Source organism: Meleagris gallopavo, chromosome 10 (assembly GCF_905368555.1).
Source record: "Meleagris gallopavo chromosome 10, MGAL_WU_HG_1.1, whole genome shotgun sequence".
Classification (NCBI taxonomy): Eukaryota; Metazoa; Chordata; class Aves; order Galliformes; family Phasianidae; genus Meleagris; species Meleagris gallopavo.
The window spans coordinates 23,973,063-23,999,354 of record NC_139413.1 but is presented as its reverse complement, the minus strand read 5'-3'; the positions used below and the strand labels follow the sequence as shown (position 1 = coordinate 23,999,354).

The following is a 26,292-nucleotide window of genomic DNA, read 5'->3' as shown; positions in this document are numbered from 1 at the left end:
CATTGATCTTAAAGAATGTACATTTTTCCTTGTTCTGAATCTGAAACGAGTTAGCCCTAAGGCAGTACAACCAGATGAACAAAAAGTTAATCAGTTAATTAACTAACTGATTATTAAGGTCAGGATGGACTGCCTCCAGGCCGAACTGATAGATCTAACTTCTAACCTTGTTCTCATGCACACTGCTCAGTTCTCCTGTGCTTCAGTAGATGACTGCAGAATAATGCGTGTGTGGGCTAAGGTGGAGAGCAGAGCTGCTGTCTTCAGAGACAGCATACTCACTGCCTGACCATAGATATGATTTCATAGATTGTTTTCAGCCAGCCAGCTCTGAGGAATGCTGAATTACAAACGGGTCTGGTGTTTACTGTGACTGAAGGAGCATAAAACCATATTTCTAAACTGAAGTATAACAGTACAGAGGCAGTTGAAGTCCAAACATTTGAGCCCAGCTTCTTTCTTAGAAAAGAGGGGCTGAAATTGTCTTCCTCAAGGATTCACAAACTATGCTTTCCTGTGGGATAGCAACACTAATCTTACAGGATTGGCCTTTAAGAAGAGCTCCTCAAAGCAACACAGTATTTCCATAAACATATGTTTATATTTGCAGCTGTTAATTTGTCTTGGGGCTAATTTAAGTCTTCTATCAAAGTACATGAACCTACACTAGTACCTTAGCAGAGATTCTCTGGCCATCAGAAGCTCTTCGGGAGTTCTCTTTGTTTCAGAGATGTGGCAATTCCCCTTCAATTAATATTACAGTACCTAGCAGCTGAAGTGGAAAAAAAAAAAATGAAAAAGTTTTCAGCTTTCCTAAAGTAGAGATAAAAAAAGCCTAGGCAAGAATGTGGCAGTCAGAAGTAGCTGAGGATTTCCTTTCTTTCCCCTGTTCCATTATTTAGCAGCTCTGGTGACACAGAAGATGGTATGTTAGTGCAGCAAAAACTCAAGCAAGCAAAAATAAATTAGACATTCTAATTCACCCATCACTTATGTACAGAGCCCGATTATAAAGAAAGATAAAAGGCCCTGTTTCTGAGTTGAAAATAACTGCTTTTAGAACAATTCTCAGAAGACTGAACAAAATAATACTATCTATAAAGCAGTCATAGATTCATAATGCAGATAAAAGCCTTTCAAATTACTCTGCAGTTTTTTGTTGGTACTGAGGAGTCCCAGACTTCCCTGTATACAAAGCAGTGGGTGCCAGCTGTGCACTCTGCAAGTTGGTCTTTGCTTCTTAGCACAAAAATTCCCTATGTCAGCAGTCACAGCTCTCAAAGATGTCAAAGAACACAGAGCAGCTTTGATTCTCCATAAGCAAATTTAAACAAAAAGGTAGAAAAGGATTATTAAATACGTGGTAGGCTTCAACAATGTAACAGTATGCTTTAGTTTTTCCTTTTCTTTCTTGATGAAAATTTATCACAGTGGGTCAAAGTATCATAGAAGTCATTCTGGCAAAAATCATCTGTGAAGCTGGCCTATAAATATACTGCATCTAAACATGAGATAAAAAAAATCTATTCTCTTGACAACTTACAAAGAAATAAAACTTCCCAAAGGTTGCTTTCCATTATCAGTGCTCTTCCACCATTCAGAGATGCCACTCAGTGCAGCTCTGTTGCTTCCAACTTCCCCAGACTGCAGCCTTCAAGCAAAAGTGAATTAATAAATAAGCTTTCAGTAAACACAAGAGATTATCAGAACGTATTAAGAAAATGCAACTTACCGTATTAGAAATTGTCTTTACAGTCTTGAATCAAACCAGAACTTAACAATACTGTAATTGAGATAACCTTAGTAGATTACACAGTACAGGTTTCGTTTGTAAAGGTCTGCAGAGGTAAAGCAGAGGCATTATCTTCAGCCTTCACAAAAAGGTAAATGCCACTGGCCTCCAGAATTACTCTACCCTGGCAGGATCTCCTGAAGCTACACAGCAATATGAAGAGTCTTTTCTGTAAGTGGCACATGCAAGTAAATTTTCTCTTTAGTAAGTTTACAGCTTGCAGCCATTCATATTTTTCTAGTTCTACTCACTGTTAATCTGAAGCAAATGAGAATAAAACAAGAAGGGCATAGAAAACCATTTACAATTCTCTGGCTGTAGAATTTCATTAAGCAACATCTTCACTATCTGGACCAGTGCCTGAATCAGATTCATTTTGTCAGCACATGATAGCAGAGATTTAGTTAAGATGTTGCACTAATTTCTCCTGTTATTAGGAAAGAATAGTACAGTAACTGTAAGAAAAGCTGTCGTGTTTGGTTTAGATTCTTGTAGTACCAACCAGTTCACATTCATTCCATTAACACCAATTTTGACAGGTTGTGCATGCCATTTCAAGTAATAAAACTTTCACTACAGAAGCCTGATAGCAGACATCCCAGAAGGGTGCTAGATACAAATTTGCAGATCATTATTTTAAACCACTTTTGTAATTCAAAGCTACAATCAATTTCTTTCTGAATCAAGAAAACAAGTAAATAATCAGAACACGTAGCAAAAACATGCTAGCCAAATTATATCTTCATACAAATAGCAGTTACGCAACATGACACTGAGAGTTACTAGATCACTTCATTTTGAAGTTGCTGAAGTACACAATAACTAGATAACTGAATAATAGAGGTGATGTTTTTATTTGAAGGATGAGAATTAGGAGGGAGAGGAAGAGGAGGAGTTAAAAATAGTAAAACATGGTCATCCTGAAGTAGTCATCCCTGCTCGTAAACTATCAAACATAAGTTTTTTTTTGAACTGACGTACCAATATATTTACAAAACAGTCTAAGAACATCAGTCAGTTCCTGTGGAAACATGGAGACTAACCAGACAAACAGAAACAATTCTTGAAATAAAAGTGAGTTTGAATCGACATGCAGTTTGCTTTCATCGCTTGTATTTTATCAGGCATCCATATGCTGTGCAATACGTTTCATTCAGCACATCATTTGAAACCCACAGGTAACCAAGAAATAAATTGTTACAATTAGCATCTTTATGTAAAATTTCACACCTCACAAAACAATGCAATCGACATGGGTTTTACACAGAACACTGGGTGATATTTTGCACTGAGGTGACTTGGAAATATAATTCACTGCACAATACTAACAGAGTATTTACAGAAAACAATCATTAGTCTCTTATAAATAAGGTGACCAAACATCCCAGGCCTCCTGTTAAAACATGCAATCCCTTTCAGGATGAGAACATTTCACTCTAACGAGCCTTCTCTTTCCCTATCAGTTTTTCCAAACAGAGAAGAAAGATCCCACACACAACCAAAAGCAGTCAAACAGCAAAACCCCCTTCATGCTATCAAGTTTAAAATCTCAAGCTTAGCTCATTCTTTTAGTGTCTCCTATCAATCTTGTTTCTATTGCTTTATTATAGCAAGTTTCCATTTTCCCTGACACAGTGCTGATCCCAACCTTACTGAGAGCACAGAGGACTCAGGAGAGCTGAATTTCAAAAAGGCATAGGCTGAGCAGCAAGGAAAACAAAAACGCAGAGCTGGTAGGCAAAAGAAAAAGGAGGCTGAAGTCCTCATGTTCAGAAGGGTTATGAGAAGATGGACATTTTGGTCGCCTTAGATACAAGTCTCGTTTGGAACTTGCATGCAGGAACTTTTGTTTAAATCTGTCAAAGTGTTGAATACCACAACCACGCACAGTTCTACTCAAACACCAGTCTGGTAAACAGTTTTATAAACAGCAATCATAGGGATGAAATAACTTTCCGTCCCAGAAGTCAAAACCCAAGGTGTTCCTAGAATTGTTGGGTTTTTTCCTTCTCAGATGTGCATATTTATCTGTACAAGTCCAGTCTCTTTGTAGACAGCAGTAATCCTACAGGTATGACCAGCTCAAGCAGCGACCCTTTACAAGTTGCATATGCAGTTGCCATTAAAGTTGACATTCACCAAAGGTTACCATACATGGTTCTGGGTACCACAATTATAGGCAAATCACTTTAATGGTGACCACTATATTACATATTACTCCAACTACACACACATCAGAAGGGAATATTACAGAGACAATACTTTACACTCTTATACCTGCAGCTCTCAGTTTGGTTTATTTTGTTGCTGTTTTCTACATGGAGGTGGCCTCCCATGACGCATAATGTGCTTTTCCAAACTATCCAGGATGGCAATAGCAATCCTCTGGACATGTGGATCAGTCTGGACATTTTCCTTAATGTTGTACAGGTGCTGTAAGCCACCCTCTTCAATTAACATGCTGCAGTACCTGGCAGCTGTAATAAAAAAAGAAATAAATTATCTAGGATAGAAATAACAGTTACTGTAAACAATGCTTGAAATTCACTTTCATCTCCTAATCCAGGCAGCATTTAGGACACTTCCACAAGTTTCTACTGAAGTGAATTTGTACTTTGATGGGTGACAACAGGACAACAGAGTTATTTTGACAGGATGCAGACTGTATTTGTTTTCATGTCTGTCTTAGCTAGCTGTCTGGAAAGCACCTTGTAATATGCACAGCATTCTCTCTCCCTCACAGCATTTTAAGTGCACGTATATAAGTTTTAAGAAAAGAGAAGCAGAAGTATAGTCTCTCTGAGTACCCAAATAAAGCTATCTTCTTTAAGAAAGACTTTGATTTAGCATAGTTAACAAAAAATGGTACCACATATACACTGTGTCAATCATACAGACTTGGAGAGTGAAGAGGAAAGAGTTCTCTAGAAAATATTCTGCCAAATGCTGCTTAAGCTGACTGGTATACGGTATAGCTTAACTAGCTGCTAGGAAAACCTTTTCAGAATAAAAGTTACACTTATCTTTCAATTTCATTATAGCTTTTAAAAAGTCTGCATCGATTCCAGTGTTACTACATGGAAAGATCAGCTATACAAAGAGCCACACACACAGTCTAACACACACAACCTAACACACAAGTTTCAGAGGTTGTTCCAAAAAGGTCAGAGTGACTGTAATGCAATCTACAGAGCATTATGTCAGAGGCACCCAGTTGCACTGTTCATCTCAGTGAAGCACCACCTGAGTTGTTTAAATCCTGACATTAAACATTTCTGCAGGGATCACATTTACTGCATTGCTGCTGCTATTTTAGGTAAGTTAGCTCACTGAGGTGGCTACAGCATCATGAAACAGCAAAAGGAGGAAAAAAAAAACAACAAAAAAAATCGACAAGAAAAATCAATGCTATTAAATCCAGACCACTTTTTTACCCTCTTCTAAGAAGGTGACAAAAATACAATGCATCTTCTCTCCAAAGATAAAGCCTTTTTAGTGCCAAGCATCAAAAGCTTAAGATTTTTTCTCCCATAAAACACTCCGTATTTCAGAATTAAATACATTCTTCCCCAGAGCACATTATTACATTTGCTACCAAGCATTTGGTTTCTCTGCAACTTTCTCTGGAAGCTTCTGGCACCAACTGCCATCAGAATTAAACTTTGGGACATATACTCAGGATATAAATATAGATATCTAATAAATACACAGAAAAAAATTAAGACTCTACTATACTCAGATTAGGTGAACTTTATCCAGTTATTCACAGCCTCTGCATTCTTCAGTGCAGTTACTCACTGTCAGGACAAACCTCTGTGGCATGCTGAAAGCTCAGAGGTTAGGCAGCACAAAATAAACACTAAAAAATAAATAGAACAAGTAAGACTGTACTCTGAATTAACAAGGTTGAGGCACAAAGAGGGGAAGAACGTTTGTTTTAATTTCACTAACACCAAATTAATTGGTCTTCATCAAAAAACTGTTACCCAGAGTCTGACCACTACAACTTTGTCAGAAGATATTTTATTAAAAAAAAAAAAAATTAAAAAAGCCAGGAAGGTTTGTCAGCTCTTACATTTAGGTATGCTCAGGGGACTTACTTCCTACCTCAATACTCGTGCATTTCATTACATGCTCTCAAGGTATTTTACAAAGAAGATGCTGGTGTTCTCATTTTGCAGATGGGAAAAATAGATTGAGAAAGTGCCTTTCATGTAGCAGCATATTATTGCAAAAGGTAAGTAAGAAAAAAGGCAACAAACTCCTTTCAAATTAAAGAGAGCAAGGATTACAGCAGGTAGTTGTCTTACTATCAGACCTTACAGGTACTTACAACTTACTTGCCTTTTACTAATATTAACATCTCTGAACAAAAACACCTATGCAAGCTGCAAATGTAGGTAATCCTAACACATGTATACATTTTGAAATTAATATTGTGCATCAACAGTAAAATTCTGGTAAATAAAAAGGATGTAGAGAGCTTTTTATTACTCCTTTCCTGCCTCATTTTGGGTAAGCCTCAATGCAGTTTCTCCAAAGTACCAGAAATGAAAACCACAGAAATTCCTATTAATCTCACTTCATGCTAGTGAATAGTATGCTAAGGAATAAAAACTGTATGGCTAATTTTATCTTAATACATACGATTTTTGCTGCAGACATGCTGCATGGCCCACACTGCCCATAACTGGACGCCTGGTGTCATGAAACAGCCAAGTAGTGGAAAAAATGGATTGAAAGACCTATTAGAAAAGAGACAAATGATCACCTTACTTTGTTATTAGCTATGCCTTCAGAGATCATTACACTGCCTACACACCTGCTGGTTTAACTGGAAAAGACTTTTGAGAAACTTGGAGTTTTAGATGCAGTGACTGCCTTTTAACATTTAAGGCAATAACTAGCAAAAATACATATAGTGGATACACAGTATATTTTTGCCACTACATTTTGATTCTTACTCCTTAAAAATAGTAGTAGACAGTGGAAATAAAGATTAAGCAGACAGTGATTATCCAGTTATACTTTATATAGCTAGCAATAGGACTAGAAGGAATGGCCTCACGTTGTGCCATGGGGGATTCAGGTTGGATATTAGGAAATACTCCTCTGAGAGAATGGTCAGGTGCTGAAATAAGCTGCCCAGGGAGGTGGGAGAGTCACCATCTCTGGGTGAGTTCAGGAATCATTTAGATGTGGTACTGAGGGACATGGCTTACCATTATTGGTGAAAATAAGTTGGACTAGATGAAATTAGAGGTCATTTCCAACATTGGTGATTTTATGATTCTTTGGCCTCAAGCCCCCTTACTTAGGGGGGATGGTGCTTAACCTTGTGTTCACTAGTGTAACCTTACTGGTTAACCTTTGCATTCAAGTCTTTTAGATCCAGTGGACCTGAATAACTGAAATGCAGTCAGAAAAACACTATATTTACCTTTTACAGGTGCCCCTACCCTTCTTTGATCACAAAGGAAAAATCAGCATGTTGTGTATTTTAAGTTGATAGGTGTTTTTTTCACTGGACAAAACCATGTCAGGCCGACAGCTTACTCTGCTTCAGGAACAAGTTTTAAATTTAGTTCAGTTCTGCTGTATTTTCCAAACTCTAAATCAAGGCAATAGTTACCTGTAAGCCACCATCTCACATTCTGGAGTTGGCCAGTTCAAAATGGCAGAATGCTGCAAAATACAGAACAAAGAATATTCAGTCTCACATCCAAACATGCGAAAATTGAAGGGCGTGATAAAGTGCGTCGTCATTTCAGTACCAGCTGTTCAAGGAGAGACGTTCTCTGGCTGCGACTTAACGTCCAGGCCTGCTCTCCTCGAGATATTAGATGTGCAATAATCCCTGCTGCAAAATAGCTGACTTCCACCTCCACACTGTGCAATAGTTTACTGATGTGGTCTATAAAGTCCTTCCACATTAATTCAGAATGGAGTTCTTTAACTTCAGCTATGTTATTCTGGAGGAGAGAGGAAGAGGGAGAAAAAAAAACAAAACATTAATAAAAATAATATGATCAAAGGAAGATGAACATACACATATGAACTACACTGTGCAAGTAAACACGTATAAACACCAAGATGATAATCACATATCAAATACTGGAAGCTTTTCCTTTTTAATACAGAAATTCACCTTAAAATAGAGGTTTTATCATAAAGTAATTCTGACCCATAGCATGTAGATCACACAAGTTTATAAGCTAGTTTTTATATTTTCAAAACAAAATCAATCAATCTCATTAAATCTCACCAGTGCGCAGTTCTGAATTCCACTGATTTTCAAGTACTTTTTGCATTTAGATTTATCTGAAGCCTGACTCTCTGCCCTTTCTGAAAAGCTCTTCTTGTTTACTGTAACCATCGATTTCAATAAGATTAGTGCCTTTGGAGAACTGACAAAATAATCTGAAAAAACGTCAGTTGTGAGTGAAGAACATTATAAAGATTAAAGAAGAATTTAAAAATACTCGACACTTTTTCAAATTAACCAAAGTTTTTCAAATGGAAAAACGATGGATTTTTAACAACACAGTTTTCAGACGTTTTTGTTCATCTCACCAGAAGTCCAAGAACCTTCTGTTGAATGGATGATTCTGATGGAAAAGACTGTGGGGAAAAAAAAAAAAGAAATTATATGTAACTGTTTACAGTGTTAATTATAAACCTAGGTTGGCAATCCACAACACAAACTGTACTCCTCACCTCTAAAACCCTCATGAAAAGTTCAAGACCTTGATTTTCAATGAAGTGCCGACACGTTGTTGGTGATTCATCAGTGAGGTTCCAAAGTGCGCTCAGTGTGAACTTGAGGGTTGTATCTACAAGATTCTGATTTGTTTTCTGTTTAACTATTTGTAGTAGTTGCTGGAAAAAAAAAAAAAAAAAAGATTGCATATCTAAAAACCTGTCTGTTCCTCTGCTTGATTCTACACAGACTCAGGTAGAGCAGACTATCATTTATAAGCAGAATAAAGACCTATGTATTTAGGGTCAAACTTTACCTCTCAAAACATGCTATTAAATGTTTTGTTCCCTCCTTTCAACACTGTCACCTGGCAGAGGAATTCCTTTGTTTCCACCATAATTATATGCACAGTACCATTACTGTTGGCACAAAGCCATCCACATAACTCTGGGAGCCACACGAGCATTGACAGCACTAACAATTTAATTCTAATATTCTCTTTTTAAGCATCTTTAATCTTATAGAATAAATTTCAAATCAATAATCTCTTGTTATTTTACTTCATATTAAATTTGGTCAAGCTTTTCCCACTTAGATTTCTTTTCACCTCTAGGAAATTCTCCAGGCTTTGTTGTTCAAAAGAACTTTCAAATGAATATAGGCTAATGCATTCTTAGAATTCTCTCTCCTTATTTTTGTATTAAATCTTTAGAAATACTGTTTGCATGAATAGCTTGAGAAATTGGTATTTTTGACTGTCAAGAAAACATCTGACATACCCTAACAATGAAGAGCTCTGCGCCAAGCTGAGCAGTTTGCTCCGTCGAAAGCTGTAAATAAACAAAACTATAATCAGCATTTTTTAAAGGCTTCAGAAATGCTATCTAATTGATTGTATCAAAGTTTTAATTTTGTACCTTTGCAGCAAGAATGGAAATTATGGCTACAGCCATCCTTTGCATGTTTTGATCTTCATGATTACATAGCCACTGCATAACAAGTTTGGCTGCTTCAAACCTGAAAGTTAACGATAAGTTTAGTTTTCACAAGTCTCATAAGTCTGAATCAGAAAAAGATGCACACAGAAGACTCTCCAGATAGAAATGCATGAAACAAACAGAAGTGTGCCTTGTACCAAAAAACATCCAAATGAACCAGGAAACTACAGGTACTGCATGAACCTCAGTGAACTTTGCTTAGTTCTTTGCTTAGAACCTCTTACTTCTAATTACATACATCAAAGTGCACAGTAATTGCTTCTAAAGGAAGAAAAAGTTGATGTGATCTTCTGAAACAGCAGATGAATATGCTTCAAAAGCCTTTAAGCAAAACATTCAAGTAGAAAGTCTGTGCAAAACACAATCCCACTGCCCCCCAGAGAAATTTGACTCCTCTTACACAAAAATAGATGTTGACCCAGCCAGGTGAAATCAAGAATAAAAATCCTTTAGTATGCAGGTATAATTCAAAGCAATTGTGAATTAAAGGCCCAATATACCACAGACCACACAAATGAGCACACTGGAATGATAGAAATTGAACAAACTGCAGCCAGAAATCCAGTGAATGATCAAGTCTTTAGAGTAACCATGATTTTCCAAAGATCAATAAATCATAAGCTTATTTCAGTACTCAGCAACAGAAAAATTTTCTGCAATGCTACAGCTCATTTTAACTGACATAAAACTTGCCTGTTAAATGGAACATCCTGAAGTATTCTGTCACTGCACAGAGAAAGAAGACAATTCTTTTGCAGCTAAGAGAAATTAAAAAGAAAGATTTCAGAGATGCACATACTTCAGAATACTTTCTTGCTATGAATCCTTAAACATATTTTCAAAGACTGTACTGAAAATGATTGCAACTCAAAAAAAAAAGAAAAAAAAAGAGGAGCATTAGAGTAATATTATTCCCTCTATTCCCCCAGTGTTGGTCAAATACCATTTTGCCTGAGAACGTGCCATAAAATTCTGGCTTGGTTGTTTAAATTTTTCATATAGTTACCAGACACATACACACAAAATCACACATGACACTTCTAGACACTGACCAGAACATTTGTTAGGACATATATCTAGAACTGTAACTACAACTATAGATATCTAAGGAAACCCTATGCAAAACAGAAAATCAAAGCCCATTTAACTCCTAATATTTCACCATACAAATGGGTATTTTCAATAGTGACACTTGTCCAGAATCACACCACGTCATTCAACACTGACCAAGTAGATCAAACTTTTCATAAAACCTCTAAAAGTCTTTATAGGAAGCCACATTATGGTTAATATTGATTCTATCAATTACAGTCCTATAAGGAGGAAGTAAAAAAGGAAGCAGTATTTACTTAAATCTTGCATAAATGCACCTGTATGAATGCTTGCTTACAGCTACTCTTGAAGAGAGTCTGAATGAGATCTGGAGAAACATTTCATGAGGTCCACAAGAAAAAGAAACCAGTAGATAAAGAAATTTCATCTTTTACCTGTTGATGATTTGGGAAATGTTCCATGGCTTTCAGGAGCAAGTGAGTGACATCAGCCAGCAGTCTCACAGGCATGCCTGCTGCTAAATCTTGCTTGGTTAGGTTGAAGACGCACGCACTTGCTGCCAACTGCACTGGCAAATTCAGGGGATGATTTCTCATTCCAATAACCACAAGCTGAAATGCAAGAGTTTTGCCCACATTACATACATATGCACTTGTGCACATACCCCATGAACAATCCACTGCTGCTGCAAACCACAACAGTGATTCAGCAGCACCCAGAATCTGCCTCACAGAATCATAGCCTCCTTTTCCCTCAAGAGAAATCCATATGGTGTGATTTTAATTCTCAGAAAGAATATTTCCCTCTGCTCTGAGATTCAAAACTGGCAACTCCTAACTCCTATTTCTCCATCTCCTGTGCTGTTTGCTGCAGCCTCTCAAAGGAGATGATACCTTCAAATAGAGCAGAAGACCTACATTTTTCACAGCTTTTTCCCAAGATGTTTTTGGCTATGCATGATCTCTGTTAAGAAAATATTCTTATTTATCACATTGTTAAAATCTTTTTGATAATGAAGCCAACGAGATCAAAGCCATTTGTTTGACTTGAAAGAAGATGGGGGAAGGAGAAGGGACTAAGCCTATTTCACTGATGTTTCTCTTTATGACCATAGTAGAAATTAAATCATCTCTGGTGTTCTAACAATGAAAAGCCAATTCCTAGAATGGGTGTTAAGGAATCTCCATTAGTTAGAGCCAAATAAATAAATATGATTTGACCCAATACAGACTGGATTTCAGGACATAACTTTGCACTTGCAGAAAACTCCATTCAAAATTACACATAAGTGCTACTAAATTTGACATTACCAACTTAGTCCAAATCAACTTTAGTTAATATAAAATGCTAATAGAGCATTCATCCACATCTCCATACTTAAAATGTTGTTAATTTTAATCCATCATAGAATTTTAATCTAAAGAAGTGTAAAAGTTTAAAAAATTTTTTCACCAGGGCTTTGAGAATGGCCTCCTTAAAATTCCTTTAGGAATGGCACAAGACTTTCTCATCAAAACTGTATTATTTTACCTTCAAAATTTCAGGCTTCGTTTTTTCCATTACATGTGTCAAGCTGAATAAGTGAAAGAGTGCTTCTCTCACAAAGAAGGCCCTTTCACTGTAACGCTTCAGGGCTTCAGAAATCTGAGTTTCATTTGCTTCTCCTGATACCTGTGAGCAGAGAAATAATCTTTAGTTCAAGATGTCATCATTTACTTGAAGAATTTCGTTCATAAAGTTGCAAACCTGCAGCTTCAAAGACACAAATATTTAAGCCAAAGTCTTCAGTAAGCAGATAGTTATGTTAGCTGCCCATCTTCATCTGGAACTACATGATCTATAAACACTCCTCATAAAAATTCACTTCATGAGCCAAAATTAGGCTTCAGTCATCTCTATAAGCTCAGCTATATGAAACAGCTACTTAAAAGTAGCACTTCATAACTAATAGAAACTGCCTACAATACATCAAATGCTTAAGAGCAGTACACATAACTACATGCTCTACAAAATTCCTCTGCTAAGCTGACAAATATGGTATTTTGGCTGATATTTTTGGTTTGTGCTTCTAGCACTGCCAACAAAACAATATTTCCTTTTTATGTCTGCAGCAGGTTTCCTATAAACTCAACCTGTAGCAATAGCTTTCCAGCATTGTATTAAAGAACACAATCATACTGATTGCAAAAGAAATCATCCTCAAAACCAGCCTTGAAATACATGTGAAAACTAACAATTTTAGGTGAAGGGAGCATTAGAAGATAAGAGCTATTGACTAATACCAGCTTCATCTTTAATACTCTTTAAACTATTCAATCAGCAACTAACTGCAATTTTTTTCCACTTCCCAACCTTCCCCACCTTCCATTTTACTCTATTTTGCCTACTTCATATCTGCATTGCATTGTTATAGGTGGTTTGCTCTTCAGCCCTGCTACTTAAAGAATTGTTGCTGCAAACACCTTTTCAATACTCTCAGGGAAGCAGGCAGAACTTGTTTTACCTAATTTGTCACACAAGGAAAAGCAAACATTCATAGATGGAAGTGACACATTTCATGCATTCTGCATTGCAGTAAGCCAATTTTTTCCAAACTTGCTAGACCAGGAAGATATCACAACCCTGACAGAAGTGATACCAGATTGGACTTCATGCTCTCTGCTGATTAAAACAGAGCAATTGTATTTACTGACATGTTTTGCAGACAACCAAACCCTATAGGAAGAACTTCCACATGGCTTCATGGTTTCAGCTACTATGTTTGTCTAGTGTTTAATCTTGTAAGAATTTTCTATAATCATATTTCACAGGACTGTTATTAAGCTAATGATATTTCAGTCATGCTGTCTCCACGAGAGCTGTGTTCTGTTTATTATTTAGTAGTGTCTAAACTGAGCAGCTGAATAGTTCAGTACAGTCACTAATGAATTCCAGGTCACCTCAGAAAAAAACAACAAAGACTGCCTTTGCATAGCAGTCAATTGTATGAAGCATATATTCTTAACAGCAAGGATTATATTGAACTGTTCTATACCAAATGTGAGCGGTCATTCCCTGATGCCATACATCAATCACATCAAAGGGGAACTTGCTTTCTCCGGCATTGTTTCTACACTCATACATATTAACACAGCTTTAACAATTTGGCTGAGTCTCTCAAGTACCAACTTGAGAGTTCAAGGTGAAGTTCAAGTTCAAGGTGAAAATTATCATTAAATAATTGCCATAACTGCAATGAAAAGGCATTCTAAATTTTTAAACCGAAGCATAAAACAGAATTTGCACAGGAGATATTTGGCCACATTATGCAAAACCTTCCTCAGCCCCTCCATAGTTTCCTTTCAAGACCTCCAAAAGGACCTCTCAAGGTAGGCAGAAGAATTATAACGAGGAAGTTACAAATAGTGATGGAACACAACAGTAGCTCAGTCATTAAATTTTATCAGCTGTGTTAATCATTAACTGCTCAAAGCTGATGCAAACCATACCTCAACCTCTAACACTTTGCTGCCTCGTGCTACACACTGTGCTGGAAGCAGGAGAATATTGTCAGTAAATTACTTCACACTAGATCAAGTTCAGCTCTCCTAGACCTAATGTATTAAATCAGGACTTGAAGCTCACTGAAAAGGCACAGAAAAATAGATGCAAATATGTATGTTATATTCATATTTTTACAGTGATATTATTTACATCTAGAAGTTTCTATGCCAGAATTAAGTAGGAACTTAAAGTCAGTAACAAAATTCACAGTAAAAAAAGGAACCTACATCCTCCTCCTCAAACACCCACATGCATTTGTTACAAATGATTAGATCTGTATTTCCTGAACATTTTCACTTTTCTGACAAATTCCCCCACTTAACCTTTAGGTTTCCTTCTCCTGTTAGGAATTCTGAGTAGCCGGCATCGGTAGCTAGCAATCCTACAAACTGCATGCTTGGCCGTTGCTGGATAAATGCTTCTACAGCCTTATCTGTGACATGCTTCCTTCCAGAAATGTCCAGAGACACGAGGTTTGGCAAAATATCTTTCTGTTCCAGTAAACGAAGTGCTATGTCTGATGTGAACTGTTTGTCATCTGAAATATCAAGGTGATTCAGATATTTTAGTTCTCTTATAACATCCAGAATCTGAGTTGTGGTCATTTTCAAGCATTTCAGGTGGTGCATGGTCAAAGATTTCAGGCGATCTTTGCAGGTGAGAAGTGCTGTTATGTCAGTAACAGAGGTGTTTGATATATCCAGGCTCTCCAACCTAGGGAGCGAAGCGACATCCGCCAGGTCCTCGTTGTAGAACAGAACGTTGGTAATACTTAATGCACGAAGCCCTGACAGCTGACTGAAGCACCTCTCGTAGGGGTCTTCCAAAGAAAGAGTCAGTGAGTTCAGCACAAGGCATTGAAGGTTTTGTTGGATCCATTTATTGCTGCCAAGCCCGCTTATAATGTCTGTGATTGTTATATCTGCATTCACCCCAGTAGCATCGAGTTCCACCAGCTTGTGATGGCAGAATGCTTTCCGGAAGGCCACAGCAGAGATCTTTGCTTTCCGGATGCAGGCTCGTTTCAAACGCATCTGATTGCCTCGGAAGATGCCCACAGTGCCATCATTCAGAAGCCCTGTTGGAAAACAGCATTAGTGTTTGGTTCTAGTATTCTAAAACAGCATTTCTATTTTGAGAATCTAAAGGGAAACGAGAAATAAGTGTTAGCAAAGAGAATCCATTGCAAAATAGCACACCTTGGACCACTGTGCTCCTGATCTCACAAGCTTTTGAAATTCTGCTTTGAAGATTATGAATGCACTTTTGGATAATTTCATGTTAAAGAATAGGACAGTGAAATTAAGATGCAGTACATTCACAATACACGTCTTGTTCAAAAGGTGGAACATACAGCAAAATAAGACACGGGTATGATTTGAAAACATTCAGACTACAGCCTGCTGGTTTTGGCTTTTCTCGCTAGAACTGGATAGAAACAGAATTTCAACATTCCTTGGAAGTTTTAATCCCTGGACACAGTTCTGTTAACCTCAACGTAGCACCAGCAATTAACAATCCACTTGCATCTTGCTTTAACCCAATTGAATACTGAAGCATTCAAATGAATTCATAAGCAGGATCAATACTCTATATAAGCCAGTTATTTCACAGATCCTTCATAAAGAAGGTAGGAGTGTTGCTCAGAAACAAGCTACGTGTGAGAAAGAAACCTAAAAAGTGTTTCAAAGAGAAGCAGCAGAAGGGTAAGTAAGAAGTGGGAAGGAGAGAAAGACAGCAGTGAAAAAAGGAAATATAGCAGTCTTGCTGGAGATTATTATGCACTCATAATTTTGCTACAAAGCAGAAAGATTAATAGTCTTTTCCTACAGAATACTGACAAAACACTAGCTGAAAAGCTTAGTTTCATGCACAGGATTACACAAAACATACTGGAAACACCAAGATACTTTGTGTCATCAGCAGAGGAATTACTGTTTTATAAACAACCACATGAGATGGGTATGTGTACACAAGCATACACATAAACGCAGTGGGAAGAGTCTTTCCTTCTAGTTTTGCTCTAGAGAGCTGTAAATGTCAGTGTCCCTGTTTTGTACCTTCAAGCATACTGAAGACAGCAAAGAAACTGAAAACACAATATATTTGAATAAAAACAATTAACGCTACAGTTTGTCTAGATCTAAGTCCTGAGCTAGTAACTGCCTCTGTAAGGAAGATTAATATTAATTTAAGATCTGCAGAGCTTTCTCAGCAACAAACAACTCAGACATTTCTGACCAGGTAGCTGAGGAATGCCTCCGTTGCACAAAAAGGAAAGATATAACGTGAGGCAATTGCTACTCAGGAAATAAATATAGTGTAATAGCTTGGTTAAAACATAACTTAAATGTAACTATTTAGTTACCTTTTCAAATGAAGGATCAAGTTGAGCTCCCTGGCTGGCCTACCTTAGCTAATCCTGTTCATCTGGCAACATTTTTTTTTTGGCCTTCCTGCACTCTGACAGTGTCTGCGGTGTTTCTGTGGCTGCCATCATCACTGTTAGCACTGGCAGTACCTTTCTGTTCTTGAGTTGGATTTTTCAAGGCTCCCCTAAACTATTACTTAACAGAAGGCAGTGCATGCTGAAAATTGAGAGGTTTTTTGCATTTGCATATTTCTAGGACAATCTCTTCTGTTCTATCAGACTGGAAACAACTGAGAGAAGCTAGAACACTAATGTTTGCACGGCCACAGGAGGGGCCTTCCCTCTGTTTATAGCAATTTTCTTGTGTCTGTCTCATTTCTAAGGGAAGTTTGAAGGAATGGGAATCCTGCCTCTTCTCTAGGGTAATCCATACATTCACTGCTTTCATCCCATGAAGCTTTTACACAAGCTTAACATTTTCCTTTGTCATGCTTAAAGAAAGCAAATAAGACAGTATCTCTCCCATCCAACGCCCTGAGACAGGCCAGTACCTGACACATAAGAACACCACACACTCTTTAGAAAACAATTACATTGCACCAAAACTGCTAAAAATCAATGAGAAACCATTGTAATGAAGAAATCAAGGTCATTTCAGAGTTTAATTACATGGACACATGGCAAAGAAAACATAATTCAGTTAATTAGTCTGCAGGAAGTACGGAAATATTTGAACACTGTTCAAAGTTGAGTTAAATCTTTTAAAAAGTGATTGAAGGATCCATTAAAGAACAACCACTTAAAAGAACATTTGATTATAATCCTAAATGTGAAACAAAGGCCTTTCTGTTTAGAGCTCTCTGTATGACTGTGTGACATCCAGCTGAACTTATGGCACAGCCAAAATGCCAAAAATTTTCTACTCAAGAGACTAAGGAAAGCATTTTAAGTAGCTCCAACCCATCCTGCTACAAAACACACCAGAACTGCAATGTCACATCCCAGTAAAGTGCTCTCCCTGATGACCCACAAAGAATTGCTTTTACCATGAAACGCCATCGTCTGCAGCAATCGATCAGCCACTTCCTGAGGAAACATTCCTGGCTCCTGCAAGCACAGCGTTCCATCTTGTCTTTCTGTACAGAACTTCTCTAGGTTAGCAGTGAGGAAATTCAAGCAGATGTCAAGTAAGGAGTAAGGGGAAGCTTCCTCCTGTCACATGCAAGACACAAGGAAACAGAGGTGATTTAGTCAAACCATTTTCTCTGCGATTCTTCCACATGTCTGTTTTGGGGAGAGTAATTATTTTTGTTAGCTCTGCTTACACTTGAACAAGCAAATATTAGAGGTGAGAAGCCCCTTAGAGCAGCACTAAGCTGGTAATCCAGGTCACACAAGAAACGATGCCAAGCTGGTGGGCATTTCTCTCTCAGAACCCACCTGGTCTGTCTGCTGGCGTTCACAGAGAACACTCTTTATTTCCGATGAGAGAATTTGAGTGTGTGAAATCTGCTGGGAATTAGTCAAGATAAACTGAATATATTTGACTGAAATAATTATTTCTTTCAATCTTCCATTTAAATCAGCGCACACTCAAAGCTGACCACCAACTTACATTAGAAACAAAGACAAACCTCGTGTAGTTTGGAGGAATTTTTGATACCAAAAAGGACAGGTGAAATCCAAATCTTTAAAAATAAATAGATAAATAAAATCTGTGCTGCAACGAGGTAACAATTCTTACAGTATTCCTTCTAATAAAAGATACCAGCTTCCTTCTCTTCATGCTGAGGACCTGGAAATCCTCTATAGCACTGGAGCACCGAGTAGGGAGGACAAGGTGGAAGATGAACTTCAAGTTTTCCTTCAGAGCCTGAGATTGCATATTGATATCTGGACACCTCTGAAGTTTCCCTTTTTTCAGTCAGTGTTAAGAATAGCCTTCTGTTTTCGGTCTCGCAGATTAATCACAGCACTGTGAATCATCCCCAGGCTGCACAAAGGAGGGCTGACTGACTGGTACAAACTCCCCCAGAGAGCTTTGAAAATAACAGCATCAACTGTTGCCACATCTCATCTGTAGGGCTAGGGGGAAAAAAAAAAAGGCAGCTTGCTTCTTATATTGAAAGTTGTGGATAATTTCACCTTTCTTTTCCAGTTCTGTTGCTTTGTTAGCCTAATATCCTCGCTCACCATTCAAGTACAGATACAAAAGTTACATAGAAGGAATATAAAGAAAACAACAATTAAATCTTCTAAAATAACACGAACCTATGTAAAGACTGGGAGGTACCACATTATTAGATGGAACAGCACATATCTTTAATGAATCATACACTGTCAACAAAGAGAGACTGCAGCTCAATAGCTCCTGAAGGCTTAAGTACAGGTTTGGGAACAAGAAACTCCGAGTCACTCCAACACAAACTCCTTCTGCAGCATTCAACATGCCACTTCCAACTCCTTTGACTCGGTCTCACTTAATTTTTATTCAGCTTGATTATTAAATATCATTGTTGAAGAAACAGGAGTTATTTGTGATGCATTCAATGCATTACCAGAAAACAGCAATTTGGGCTGCCGCCCACCCTGAGCTGATATGGAGGGACAGAATCTGGAATCGTTAACGCCTTTTGTTTCTTACAACGTGCAAAAACACCTCAAATACTTCCCAAGAGAAATTCAACCAGTTATTTTTAAATATTAAGAGAAAATAAAAGAGGAAAATATTTTTCTCAACCTGACATTAATACACATACAAGGCTTAAGACAGCTGTCAGCTCAAATGAAAATCAGAATCCTTACTCAAAGGAATATGAAAACGATTCTGAGCGCAGCAAAGACAGGCACATCTCTCATTAGCTCTCGCGCTTCTAATTTGATCCTTAGACATGACAAAAGCCAGGATCCGGGCTCTGTTCATCCCTTCTGGCACTGTTGCATAATTTGTGCCAGAAGAACTAACACACTTTCATACATCAGCGAACAAACTCTGATGAGAATTTTTAGCCCTGCAGACAGGCTGCTAGCATATGACTCACAAAGCTATTTTCTCAAGCAGCACCTCTAGCTGGCCAATCTAATCCAGAGACACCGCTTTAATTTTTGTATGAAACAGGCACTTCAGAAGTCCTCACAGTACCTCTCTATGGCAATAACGGGACCGAGACACAGGCTGGGCTCAGTGACACCTGTGAACAGCAGTGCCATTTTTATTCTCTTCTAGCAATTGCAGGAGAGGTTTGTGACTTCTCTTCAGTTTGTTGCAGAAAGGCTGAAGAAATTCAGCAGAGGCGCTGGAGGTAACAGACAGAGGAAATGCTTTTATCCATGTCTAATAAAGTCTCTTGACAAGAACCATAAAAGTGAATTCCTGCTACTGAAGTAGAATAGCTTGAATGCTACCTGTAAACCTCTCACGTGACCAGCAGCATTCTTTTTCTTAACTTCTCCTTGCTTTAAGAAAACATTGCCCACTTAAGGAGCTCAGAATGAGGCTGCAGCTGCACCTGAACTCCTTCTGGGTTAGGATTTCCGTGCTTCCTTTCTCTAGCTATGCTTCTGCACATCAGAACAAGCCTAGAGAACAAGCCTGGTACTTGCCGTGCAGTTCATATCACTTTCTGGTTCCAGTACTTTAATGCAACACCATAAATGTGTGTTACCTTCAGCTCGGGATTTATTTCATAAAGATCATTCAGAACCATTTCAGTACAACTTTTATCACATAGGTCTGACTTTTTCATAGCCACCTTAATCATCCAAAACTAGCAATTTCTTTCAATTTCAGCAAACTAATTCACTGATCAGATTAAAAAAAAAAAAAAAAAAAAAAGAAAACAATCCTCAAAGCACAGGATTGTGCACTACTGGATAGTGCTTTGTTTGCTAAAGCATGCATATACAAAAGTAATGCGACATATCTAAAACCAGCTGGTTAATGGAATAGTATCTCTAAGCAGAATAATTCTGGGGAGGCTTTTTAAGGCTTATTTTGATTAATTCTACAAAAATATAAGTGCTTAATATCACCAAGGTCAGCTTTATCAAAAAGGATAAGGAAAGAGGAAGGTGAACACACTGCGTGGCTGCCAGCACCCAGCAGTAATCCAATACAGCAGTGGGCTGAAATGCAGCCCCGGCCTCAGTGTGGTGTTACCTTGTTTGGCCCATAGCACATCCCAGGTTGGAAAGGTTCTCATCAGGAACACCATCCTTCATGTGTTCTTTTAAAAACTCATTGTATCAACATTAGTTATTGACAGACTATATCAACTCAGTATTTCAAAATGCAGTCAAGAAGAAAAAGAAGAGTTTAAAGGGTCACACTAAAGTACCTAGAGCAAATGAGAGCCTTAAATCCAGTGTTATGGCTGTGTTAATATGCTGGGTGTGAGAATCCAAACAAAACCTGATCCTTTAGAAAGGTATTACCATGCAGCCACCTGTTTATACAACAAGAACAAGAAGAAAAAAAAGAGACTGGTTTATCCGATGTTTTTCACCAGTAATTGCAATCCAGCTTTGCAGGAAAACTAAACCCCACTGCTGTGTGAGCCTTTTTCACTATGGGGATTGTGATCCTACCAACTCCAGCCTGAAAGATCCAGTTCTTTCCAGCTTTGTCTCAGACTCATAAAAATCAAATCACTTTCTCCCCACCCCCAAGTAGTTTTTTATCAGTTTTTCCTCAATAAACCTGTATAAAGCCTTGGAATTCAGACACCAACTTCAGCACCAGGAAAACTATTTCTGGGATGTACCCTCCAATTGCTACACCTAATTACTGACTCACTATAACAAGACTCAAGTGTGTGAGGTGTCTCTGCTCCAAGTTCATCCCATTGGCTTTTCTTCCCTGAAAGCCCAAAGAAGGAACAACAGCATAAGGGACTTTTCAAACACTAGCAATTATTTCTCTCAAGAAGTCAACAGGGAAATAAAAGGTGGCACTGCCTTAGGTTTCAGCCCTAAAACTAACCTTCTTAAAATGACAAATAACAACAATTCTGTGCTGTTCATCAGAATCATTTTGAGCACTAACAAAGGGAGGGGAGGGCAGCAAAAAATAAGCAGGTGGTTTAGGGATTTATGCTATGAAAAAGAAGTGTCACAGTTATCCTACTGAAATTAACGGAACGAAACAGAACTAGACAATTTATTAGCCTCTCAAGGAAGCATTATGCACGAAACTCACATTTAATACTTTCACTAATTACTCTGGCACATGTGGGAATGCACTGATTAGAGTTGGTAGCAATACAGTCAGCAGAAACCACAAGAGGCCCAAAATTAAACAGTGCCACATGAAAGCCATACAGTGAGGCCATGTACTTGAAAATTAATATAAAGAACTTCCGATATGGGTCCATCAATTAGAAATGAGTGGAGAGAGGAGCCCGAGTGGTTTGCTTAACCACAAGGAAACAATGTGGGGCAGCCAAGGAAGGCATCAAGAGGAGCATCGAGCAGAAATAAGCAACTATTATGTCACTTTCAGTGCACTCCTGAGGCTATCTGCATTAAAAGATATCTGCACCATCTCCATTTGAAGAGAGCAGCTACTAGAATATGCTGGGGGAAAAAAAAAACAGCTATTAGACTACAGCAGATCATATGGGGAGGAAATAAATGAACAGTGCTCATAAATAAGGCACAGTGAATAAATGCTGCTGAAGAAAGCAAGCTATGGAGACGATGCACAACGCCAGCACAGGTGCACAGAACCGCCATGAGCTGCAGCCGTGCCATTAACTTCCATGTCAGCTTCCCGCACAGCTCGGCCCCAGCCTGCTGACAGCACAGCGGGTGCAAACGGCCCGGACCTTAGAGCTCAGAAACTTTATTAGGAGATTCAAACAAAGGCCGGGCCGCACCTCACGGGGACACGAGCAGCAGGGTGTGCAGCGGGCTGTAGGACGGGCTCTGCCCTTGGGGCCGGCCGCTCGAGGGGCTCTGCCCGCCGGCTGCCCCCGTCAGGAGGCTCCGTGAGAGCGCAACAACCACCCATCTCGATAGCCCCCAAACCCGCCGGCTCCCCATCTTCTTTATATAACCGGCAGGGCGGCAGCCGCCGCGTTACACAACAGCGAAGGCAGCGGGGCCGGCTCCCTGTGCGCGTTCCCTCGGCGGCGCAGCACCGCGCCTCACGACCGCCTCACGGCCGCCGCACCGCCTGCCCGCCGCCCGCGCGCTGACAGAGCGGCACCGGCGGCAGCGCCGCCATCGCGGCCCCCGCTCCCCTCAGCACCAGCCTGTCAGCCCGCGGCGGGAGCGGCCCACCCGCCTCACGGGCACCGACCCTTCCCCTTCGCGGTGCTTCAGCCCCACGGTGCTCACTCACCATCGCGGCGCTGCGTGCCGGCGGCGACCGCCCAGCCAGCCGGGTCCCGCAGCTTGGCTGCTTCTTTTTTTTTTTTCCTCTTTCCTTTCCCCCCCCCCCCGACCTGGAAGTGAATGCTCGCGGCCGGCCGGGAGGCAGCGCCGATCCCGCCTCCCTTAAAGGCGCCGCGCAGGGCAGCGCTCTACGCGTTTCCTGCTCGCAGCGGTCTGCTCCGGTGCGGTCGGGTTTGCTGGAGAGGAGCTTTGCCAGCAGCTTTCGCACTGAGTAATTTCAGGCTTCAGATACAGTAACAGCGATAAAAACCGCTCCCGACGCGCAGGCACTGTGAATACATTTGTTGCTTGTTGGCAGCACAAAGTGAGCAGCGATACAATTACTCTTCCCAGGTAACGTGGACAGTTCGCAGTTACATCTTGTGAGGAATTGCTTTGTACAACATTTGCTCGCAAATCCCCAAATAACAAATAACCCCAACCCACCACGGCCAAACGGCGTCACGCAGCAATGCCGGAGGCGGCCAGCAGGGGGAGCCCGCCATTAGCGCTGCTGGCGGCGCTCCGGGTTCGTCCCGCGCACAAGCTTTAACTGAGCTCTGTTCATCCCGAAAGCTCCACAAGCCACAAGTTACAGCACTGAAATCACTTCCCGTTTACAGAACTCATCTGTGCCGCGGAAGGGGCGGCCGCACAGAGCGGCGCAGGGGGAGGCGGTCCCGGCCCCACCTCCGGGCGGGCGGTGACGGCCATCGCCGTGGGCGGCCCCGCAGCATGGCCGGGCTGATCGACTTCGGGGACGAGGAGGAGGTGAGGAGCTATCTGGAGAACTTGCACGTCGAGTACAGCTACCAGTGCTTCAAGGAGAAGGATCCCGAAGGTAAGCGGCTCTCCAGCGTCCCTCGCCCCAGCCCTCCGGCCCGGGCGCGGCTCTGACGGTGCCTTGCAGGCTGCCAGCGCCTGGCCGACTACCTGGACGCCGTCAAGAAGGACTTCGAGGCGGCCGCCCGGGTGCTGAGGGACAACTGCGAGGTGTACGGGCACAGCGAGAGCTGCTACAAGCTGGGGGCCTACCAGGCCATCGGCAAAGGTGCGCCCGGCGCTGCGTCGCAGTCCTTTCCTCTTTCCCTTTTCCCTTTTCCCCTTTTCCTTTATCCCCCTTCCCCTGCTCCTTCCACCCCCCCACCCCGGGCTCCGTTCGGCCCCTGAGGCCCCTGAGCTTTTTGATCCCAACACCCGCCTGTCCTGCCCCTTTTATTACCCTAATAAAAGAAGGGAAGGATGGAAAACCTTAAGTTAAAGTCTTAAGTTAATCACCCAAAGAAAGAATTTCAGATTAGCCACGTGTGTGATGTTTTATGTGTGTCTGCAGCAAGTATATATCTGCTGCTGAATGTTGCTCTGTGCCCTTTCCTTAAAATCTGCATTTCTTCCATTTCTTTACATTATAATGTCTGCATGAACTAATTTGGTCACCAGGAAGTGGAGGAGGGTCTCCTAAGGTTAGCAACATGGCCTCTGAAGCCCTAAATTTTGATTGTAGTGCCTAAAGTGAGGGCTGCTGTCTTCCCAGAGAGAGCAGTGTGGAGCAGAAAGCTCCCATCCATTTCAAGCTGTCCTTGCAGTAACCTTGGTTTCCTGGTGTACAGGTGGACTCGCTGCAGACTTGAAAGCTGCCTACAAGTCTTTCCTGAAGTCATGTGAAAAAGGCGGGAAGAAGTCAGTGAATGCCTGTCACAGCGTTGGGCTGCTGGCCCACGATGGGAGAGTCAACGATGATAAACCTGACCCAGTTGTTGCTAGAGACTACTACACAAAAGCCTGCGATGGCAGCTTTGCTCCTAGCTGCTTCAACCTCAGTGTAATGTACCTCCAAGGAGCAGCTGGGATCCCTAAGGACATGAACCGTGCTTTGAAGTACTCGTTGAAGGGGTGTGAGCTGGGTCACGTATGGGCTTGTGCCAATGCCAGTCGAATGTACAAACTGGGAGATGGTGTTGAAAAGAATGATGGCAAGGCAGAGGATTTGAAAAACAGGGCAAAGCAGTTGCACAAAGAACAGAAAGAGGCCTTGAGTTCTTTAACGTTTGGGGAGTAAAACTGTCTGACATAGTTAAGACTACAGCTTTAAGTGGCAGGTGAACTTGCATTTTAAATCTCATGAACATACAGTTTTAACTCAATAAGTATCTTGGAAGTACTTGTGTATGCAAATACATGTATATTTTTGTGGATGCAATAAACATGACCAACTCTGTGGCTTTCTACATTTTTAAATACATATGTTCTTAAGTGTATTACTTACATCCCATTCCAATGGAGGAGAAATTCTTCTGGACTATTGGGAGTTTGTCCCCATGGTTTCAAGCATGGAAGACTGTTTCCTGTCTGCTGCTTCGGTACTGAGGCTTGTTTTAGGACCCGTTCCAACACACTCAGGTCCACACACTCATTCCTAATTTTGCTGTCTTTGGATACAAAAATGCTGTCCTTTGCTTGCACATCAACTCTGTTAGTTGTGAGATGTTCCTCCAGGCTGCCTGTTGACCCTAGACAGCGCCTGTTGCTGGCTCTGGTGATTATATGTCTGTGCGGATGTTTCTCTGCTTAGCTTAGACCTAGAAGCATTTAAGTCATGTCCAGGTGATGCCAAGCCCAAAAAAGTAATGTGTCTGCATGACAATACATATATAGAGACATGTTTCCCTATAGATCTTGCAAATGAAATGGGCAGGAGAGATAAGAAGCAGAAACAAAAGTAACTTAGATTTGTTGGACAGATGAACTGAAGGGGCAGAGTTTAAGCGAGAGGCTGTAGTAGGAAAAAGTCAAAGAGCTAGGAAATGACCTACCATGGAACTGCAGGTAAGTGTCTAAGACAGGAGATTCCCTTGGACAAAGCATACAAACATTTCAAAAAACAGAATGTTTTCAGCACCTTGCCAACTGGTTTGTCACTGTGTAACTGACTTCCATGTCTACCTGCTGCTTTAGGATCACTCTCCAGTGCACAGTGATCACTCCCTGCACCAACTGTTTTTGGTTTCCAGCCAGCTTTTGAAAGGCTCTCTCTCTCCATTTTTTTGATAGATTTAGGAAGCACAGTGCCAACTGATTATATGTTGGACTCCAATTAAACAAAATCATATAGCTTACATATATACAAACCAGAACTGAAGCAGTCTAAATATGTAGGGCAGTATATGTAAATAGACAATTTTATGTATACATGTATGCAAAGCTTGTGATACATGCGTGTACATTTTGCTGCAAAGGTACAACTTTCAGAACATGAAAGCTCTGGCTGTGGTTTGAGTAAAGAGACAAGCTTGCTATTAAAATAAATTGAGCGAAACGAACACAAATTTGGTCACAGCCAGAACTGAAGGTATTCACAGCAGAATAAATGGCAAAAGAATCACAATGTGTACTATTTCAGACAGATCATGTATGAATTACAGTAGTTCTTCCAACTCAACTGTACTTGCAACAGATTTCT

The 26,292-nt window shown here is 40.3% G+C and overlaps 2 protein-coding genes across 4 annotated transcripts; one reads left to right on the top strand and one right to left on the bottom strand.

Moving 5' to 3' along the window:
* Positions 1-2,627: 2,627 nt before the first annotated feature.
* Positions 2,628-23,433, bottom strand: LOC100545946 (protein zyg-11 homolog B). 3 transcript variants are annotated; one of them, XM_085232080.1, is made up of 16 exons: positions 22,801-22,889; positions 18,226-18,542; positions 17,898-17,969; positions 17,504-17,669; positions 14,410-15,164; positions 12,074-12,214; positions 10,978-11,154; positions 10,184-10,248; positions 9,410-9,509; positions 9,272-9,322; positions 8,510-8,671; positions 8,366-8,413; positions 7,567-7,764; positions 7,425-7,477; positions 6,440-6,537; positions 2,628-4,269 (listed from the first exon to the last, which is right to left on the bottom strand). In XM_085232080.1, exons 2-16 carry the CDS (start codon positions 18,340-18,342, stop codon positions 4,079-4,081), a joined length of 2,394 nt encoding a protein of 797 aa, XP_085088206.1. In that variant the 5' UTR covers positions 18,343-18,542; positions 22,801-22,889; the 3' UTR covers positions 2,628-4,078. The 3 variants fall into 3 exon arrangements, with proteins under 3 accessions (XP_085088206.1, XP_085088207.1, XP_085088208.1); XM_085232081.1 differs by lacking the exon at positions 17,898-17,969 and having other exon boundaries at positions 18,202-18,542; positions 22,801-22,888; XM_085232082.1 differs by lacking the exons at positions 17,898-17,969; positions 18,226-18,542; positions 22,801-22,889 and adding an exon at positions 23,280-23,433.
* On the top strand, positions 23,011-25,072 carry COA7 (cytochrome c oxidase assembly factor 7). The gene is made up of 4 exons (XM_010716116.4): positions 23,011-23,186; positions 23,456-23,673; positions 23,743-23,883; positions 24,443-25,072. Exons 2-4 carry the CDS (start codon positions 23,568-23,570, stop codon positions 24,889-24,891), a joined length of 696 nt encoding a protein of 231 aa, XP_010714418.2. The 5' UTR covers positions 23,011-23,186; positions 23,456-23,567; the 3' UTR covers positions 24,892-25,072.
* Positions 25,073-26,292: the final 1,220 nt, after the last annotated feature.